The 6,902-nt window shown below is 38.5% G+C and overlaps 1 protein-coding gene across 1 annotated transcript; it reads left to right on the forward strand.

The window, feature by feature from the left end:
* Positions 1 to 1,751: 1,751 nt before the first annotated feature.
* Positions 1,752 to 5,197, forward strand: PATE3 (prostate and testis expressed 3). Its single transcript, XM_045555430.1, has 3 exons — positions 1,752 to 1,893; positions 3,116 to 3,238; positions 4,116 to 5,197. The coding sequence occupies exons 1-3, from the start codon at positions 1,845 to 1,847 to the stop codon at positions 4,238 to 4,240; spliced, it is 297 nt and encodes a 98-aa protein (XP_045411386.1). The 5' UTR covers positions 1,752 to 1,844; the 3' UTR covers positions 4,241 to 5,197.
* The last annotated feature ends 1,705 nt before the right edge of the window (positions 5,198 to 6,902 follow it).

Raw genomic sequence — 6,902 nt, forward strand, 5'->3', positions numbered from 1 at the left:
AGGGGATGTGTATATACACACCTAGTGGGTGTGGTGTGCACCATCTGGGGGATGGACATGCTTGAACCTCTGACTTGGTGGGGCAAGGGCAATATATGTAACCTAAACATTTGTACCCCCATAATATGCTGAATTAAAATATAAAAAAATAAATCTCAAAATATTATCTAGATGTTAGTTTTTGTAGAAAATGTATAAGTATCATAATGTAAAGCCCCTAATAAAAGAAAAAGCTTCAGAAAAAAAAATAATTATTGGATTATAAACAGTAAAAAAAAGAAAGAAAATGTGATGGATGAGATACTGTGGGAGAATGAGTAAATCAGAGTATCCCAATATTTGAGTGAAGTTGCAAAATTCTGCAATAACTAGAAATAATCTGGTACACTAGAGTTTCAAAACTCAATTGGCCTTTCAGGAAGCCTCTGCCAAGGAGAATCTTGAAGAAAGAAGACTACACACTGTACAAATCCACTGGAGTTTAACCTAGAATGTGTGCTTCATTTGCTTTGATACTAGTGTTGTTCTCTACCTTCAAACATAGGATAAAGCAGAGAAAACAAATGATAAAGGAAATGCCCTGACAGCCTGGTAAACCCAAGCTCCAAAGACTCAGGGGTTTGCCTTCTTGATAAACCCGGGAATGTTCTGAAAAATGTCATCAGTTTATAATACGCTCTCCAGAAATATAGTAGATTTTAAAACTAGATTCCAAGGCTTCAGAACCTTACACTTCATTCTAGAATCAATTCTTTCCAAAGAAATCAATTCCCTCATGTCTAAGTCTCTAAGACTTCTGGCTCTCTTCTTAGGCAGAGAAGGGCTCCACATTCTGACTGGTCATAGAAAAGAAACATTGTAAATTTTATGGCATTTAACCTAAGAACATATTTCACCCAATCTTCATCCGATGTCTAAAAATATCAGACTCAATATGTTTTAATAATCATATTGCTCCTATGGCTAAAGAAGAAGCGGTTAAGTCAGTTACTTAGGGAATATTTCTATTATCTCCAGCCAAAGTACTGTCAGCTGATGGACTGATGATCTAGGAGACTTAGAATGCCAGGACTGTTCTCCAGCACTTTACCTATGATCAACCTTAACTGAGGTAGCTTTCACAGAGATAGATACCTAAATCATGAACAAAATTGCCAGACTCAAAATACAAATCTAAAGAGATAATTCTAGAGAAGATTTCAGGGTCCCACAAGTAAGCAGTCTCTAGCCTTGAGGGGAAGGTGTCCTGTAAAGTGAAAGAGTAGGCTGAAGGTCCAGCTTGGTCACAGACTCTATGTGTTTTCATCCTTTTCACTCTCCTGTTTCCCACCTATAAAGTGAGGGGTGAGGTGAGCTTGTCTGCCTCATCCACTGCTTTGTCCTCACTTATGAAACTTTCTGGCATATAAAAGCTCTCAATAGATGTTTGTTGAAGGTACAAATAAATCTCAAAGAGGCATTGAATCATGGTGGTGAAAGGGTGAACTCTGGAATTGGAAAGGCTTACTTTGAGTACCAGTCACTAGACACGTGGCCATGGGTAACCTTCTGGACCTCACCTGGTTCCATTTTCCTCCTCTGAAATTGGGGTAAGAATAATTATGTCATACTGTAATAATAATAATTACTAAGATGAAGATTATATGTTTAAAAAGAGCACAGTGCAAACCCAAACATTTGTTAATTATCATTATTCTCTGCTGTGGGGAAGATAGCCAATGAATTTGGCTCCCCTCAGGCATAAAATATCACTAGCCTATGATGAGAGAGCAAGTTTCTTCCCTGGAGCCTGAAGACCTGTGTTTGCAGCTTCCTTCTCCTGCACAGGAGACTCTTGGTCTGGGATGAACAAACACTTCTTGTTGCTCTTCCGCCTGTGCTGCCTCATTGTGGGTGAGTCCCAGACCTGAGGAGGGGGCTCCTGCACAGGGTCTGGAGAACCTGGGGAAAGTCTCCATGTGTAGTGTGTGTCCATGAAGGGCTTAGCTTTGACCACATTTATAAGGGAGGGAAGTCAGTGGCCTACAGAAGCTCCCTCTGCCTTTTCTGCCAGCTCTCCTGTCCTTTCCAACATTCTGCTATTCCCTTCCAGGAGTGTCAGCCTGTACTGCTGCCCTTCTGTCTTACTCCCCCTACTCGGTCCCTACTAGTCTCCATGATCCAAAATCCTGGCAAGATTTTTCTTAAGACGTCCTTTTCATTTGTAAGTCTATATCTCATTTGCTGAGGGAGCTGGCCAGTCTGGGATGAATAATTTTGTAGTTTGTTTTAGCGCCTGATAATGGCTTTTGATACCCTTGTCGGGGACTTTACATTACAAGTAATTCTTAGAGAGGAAATACTGAGTGCCCTGGAATAAAACATATTTTTTAAATGTTTTTCAATCACTGTCTTAAATTGTCTGTACCTTTGGTTGCTCATTTGAGAAATGGGGACAATAACGCCCTCCTGCAAGCCTTTTGTGAAGATTAAATCAGATACAATTTGAGAGCGCATGTCCCAAATGAGATGCTCAATAATTGATACTTTCCTTTCTAATTTAGGTGCACCAGGTAGGATTTTTTTTAAAAAAAATTAAACCTGTATTTTTAATAGCTCAACCCATGGACCCGACTGTGCTGTAATTCACAAGGCTTTACATAGATTTAATTTAGTCTGAAGCTCAAAATAACAGAATGTATCACCTAAGAATATCCAAGCAGCAATATTCAACACAAAACAAAGCCAAATGTCAGAAGTCCCATTATAATAGTAACACTAGCTTGGGTAAAATATTTTAAAGTACTCACTCACTCTTCTCATCACATCCATGTCTCTCTACAACCCTGTCAGGTAGGTCAGGCCAGCATTCACAGCACCATTTTTAAGCTAGAGAAACCAACAATACAGAGGCTAAATTTTTGCTCAAAGTTATCCAGGTTAAAAAGGCTGAAGTTGAGAACAGAATCCTTTTATTTACAAGGTGACATTTTCTTCTCATTACTCTGGAAAGAGAAGTTGGTGAGAGCTCCATCACCAGCTCTCCATGCACCCACCCACCCCAGTCTGGATACTTCCAGCTCCACCCCAAGTTTCTGTGTCTGCCTAGCCTCACACTGCTCTGTGCTCTCTCCAGCAGTGACATCACTTAGGTGCACGACATGTCACCTTCGCACACGGACAGACCACTGCAGAAGAGGCTTTGGTGTCTGTACTGCTCAGAAGCATGAGACATGCATGGTATTAAAGATCTTTCAGGGTAAGTTAGAGGGTCAGGGGAGATATAACAAGCGATATATTTAGAATTCTTAGGAGCATGTTTCAGTAAACTTACATCTCAGGAGAGAAAGTGGAGAATGCCCCTCAGCACAGGTAGCACAGGTCCCTGAACATGCAGACAGAAAAGGATCTGGGACAATGAGACAGAAGGAAAAAGGTGTGGATTCTATATTTCCAAGAAAACTAACCAAATAGATTTTTTATTGACACATAATAATTATACATATTTATGGGGTACATATATTTTGATACATGCATGCAATGTGTAATGATCAAATCAGGTAATTAGAATATCCATCACCTCAAAATTTATCACTTCTTTGTGTTGAGAACATTTCATATCTTCTCTTCTAGCTATTTTGAAATATGTAACAAAGAAAATGTGGTATACATACACAATGGAATATTATTCAGCCATAAAAAGACGGAAATCTTGTCATTTGCAGAAACATGGATGGACATTATGTTAAATAAAATAAGCCAGGCACAGAAAGACAAATGTCACATGCTCCCACTTATATGTGAGAGTTAAAAAAAACACTTGAAGTAGATAGTAGAATGGCGATTACCAGAGGCTGGGGGAGGGGAGACTGAAGAGAGATTGGTTAATCACCAAACAGACTTTGACTTTGAAGACACGCAAGCACTAGTTGCCAATCTTCTGCACAAAGAGTTAAGGATTACTGGGGACCTCAGGCAAACAACCCCTACACCTGGCCAGCGAGTTCTGCATTTCCCTGTCTGGGTATACCTATCCTATGCCTGATTAAATTTTCACTGACAGAATTAGTGCCAGGTTTGACTCACCTTGGAGAACTTAGATCACTGACTTATTTTCTATGGTTCTTTTATTTCAGATGATGCTCTCCAGATATCATATATGGTGTGTCAGAGATTCTGCAGAGACTTGACATTATATCTCAATAATCGAATTTATGTTCATAAATGCTGTAACTATGATTATTGTAACTTCAAACTCTAAGCTATTTGCCCTCCCAAGGTCTCACTGGGGAATGTTACTGATGTTTCTCACCCTTCACACTCTGCCTATCCTTGCTTTCTTCCTCTGTCTGTCCTGACAATATCCCTGCCCTCTCCTTAATTGTCATCCCTCCTGGTACCTTCAGCTTGCTCCTCCTTCAGTCAGGGAACAATGGTTCTGAACAGTGAATTTCTTCTATTACAGGGATTATTAGCATTTCCATACTTCAAGAAGCCTGGCCCAAGAGGCTTTACATAGTAAAATTTAAAACAAGGCCATGCTAGAACTTTTTGGTTAGAAGGTTAAGGTGGACTAGAAAGACTTCAGCTAGAAGTTCACAAATATTTTTACCTAAAATGCCCATGTATCACTATAATGATTTAGCAGAAATAACAACAAAATGAATGGTGAACACTGAAGATTTTCCTCTATGGACACAAAGTTATTTCTACAAGCAGCCAGTGCCCACTTAAGACTCAGTCATTGTGATTTTCTTGACACTTACAAAGTACATCCTTACACATGCTAGGAGACAGGCCTCTGTGACATTCACAGCTCACACACAGCCACTGCTATACCTGTCAATATGCATTCAAGGTGCATCACAGCTCTCCTTTCTTCCCCGTCCTTTCCTAAGGCTTCTCTCTTGCTTTACTCCTTTGCCATTCATCCCCTCTATTCCCTCCCCACCTCCCCATTGCCACACAGACTCTCCCTCTAGAAGCAGGATGCCCTTCAACACTCTGTCCCATATATCACGGGGCCCCTCAGGTATGTAACCCAGGCCAGGCTGCCTTTCAGGATCCCTCAGCTGTGGTGAAAAGTGGGACGTGCACAGTCAACACTCCATCTGCTGTGGGCAGCTTTTTTGGGTCTTGGGGGACCACCTCACAATAGATCCAAGACTCCTCCTGTTCCTCGCTGCCCATCTGCAAATAATAAAGGCATGTTCCATAACTTGTGTGTGTGTGTTCTGCCTCACTGGACTCAGACAAGTAGGTAACCAGTGCATAGCAGACCTAGACAGTAACTCAGGATATGATGGGCAGAAGTATGTGGACTCCTGTTTCTGGTGGTTGGCAGAGTGATTATCTTTGCTATTCTCCATGAAGCAGACGTTTTCACTTGGGATTGGTGATTAGCATCACACTCTATCTCCATAGAATAACTTTGCCTGTTCTTCAACTTGTTGTAAATGAAACCACACAGAATGTATTCTCTTGAATCCAGCTTCTTTCACTCACCCTAATACTTTTAAGATTTATGCATGTTGTTGCTGATATCAAAAGTTTATTCTTTTTTATTTCATTGTATGCATATACTACAATTTATTAAACCCCATCTCTTAGTCTGCTGCTATTATTGTATTTCTCCTTTCACATCAGTTGATATTTTCTTTATATATTTATGTGTTCCATTGTTGAATGCATATATATTTACAACTGTTATATTTACAATTGTTATATCCTCTTGATAAATTTGCCCCTTTGTTATTATATAGTGAACTTTTTTGTCTCTTATGATAGTTGTTGATTTAAAGTCTACTTTTTCTGATATACGCACCCATGTTCTCATTTAGTTACCATTTGCATAGAATATCTTTTTCCATCCCTTCACTATCAGGCTATGTGTGTCCTTAAAACTAAAGTGAATCTCTTATAGGCAGCATATAGTTGTATCTTGGTTTTATTTAAATCCTTTCAGCTACTGTCTTGATTAAATCAGAGGATTTAGTCAATTTACACTTAAAGTAATAACAGGTAAAGACTTACTACTGTCATTTCCTTCATTGTTTTCTGGCTATTTTAGATCCATTGTTCCTTTCTTACTCTCTTTTCTTCCTTCATGATGTGATGATTTTTTGTAGTGTTACACATTGATCCCTTTCTCTTTATATTTTGTGTTTCTACTATAGGTTTTTTCTTTCTAGTTACCATGAGACTTACGTAATACATCTTATAGTTATAACGGTCTATTTTAAGCAGATAACAACTTAAATTGCATACCATAGCTCTACATTTTAAGTTTTTCTTTCTCCACATTTTACTTTATTGATGTCACAATTTATATATTTTATATATTTTTTATTCAATACAAATAGTGTCATTTTTTATGTTGTTAGCATCTTTATGTTTCAACTTGAAGAACTCTAACATTTCTTCAAAGGCAAATCTAGTAGTGAAAAATTCCCACTTTTTTTTTTACTGGGAAAGTCTTTAGACCATGGCTTGCAAGGTTTCTGCTGAGAAGTCTGCTAATAAGTGTTATGCAGGATTCTTTGCATGTGATGAGTTTATTTTCCCTGACTGCTTTCAAAATTTTCTGTTTGTCTTTGACTTTTGAGAATATGATTATAATGTGCTTATTGAAGATTTCTTTATATTTAATTTATTGGGGTTCTTTGGGCTTCATGGATCTAGATATTCATTTCATTCTCCAGATTTGTGACGTTTTCTATCATTCTTTCTTTCAATCTTTTTCTCTTTCTATACTCCTTCTAGGACTCCCATAATGCATGAATAAGTTTGCTTGCCAGTGTTCTATATGTCCTATAGGCTATTTTCACTCCTGTTTGTTCCTTTTTCTTTTTGTTCATCTCACTGGGTAATTTCAAATGACTTATCTTCAAACTCATTTAATATTTTTTGACCTTGGTCAAGTC

This window comes from Lemur catta, chromosome 7 (genome assembly GCF_020740605.2).
Source record: "Lemur catta isolate mLemCat1 chromosome 7, mLemCat1.pri, whole genome shotgun sequence".
Taxonomy (NCBI): domain Eukaryota; kingdom Metazoa; phylum Chordata; class Mammalia; order Primates; family Lemuridae; genus Lemur; species Lemur catta.

Excerpts from the sequence above, each read along its gene's own strand:
- PATE3 (XM_045555430.1), top strand. The coding sequence starts at position 1,845 with ATGAACAAACACTTCTTGTTGCTCTTCCGCCTGTGCTGCCTCATTGTG. Across the intron at positions 1,894-3,115 it reads CCTGTGCTGCCTCATTGTGG|CAGTGACATCACTTAGGTGC; the intron begins GTGAGTCCCAGA and ends TGCTCTCTCCAG. Across the intron at positions 3,239-4,115 it reads GGTATTAAAGATCTTTCAGG|ATGATGCTCTCCAGATATCA; the intron begins GTAAGTTAGAGG and ends CTTTTATTTCAG.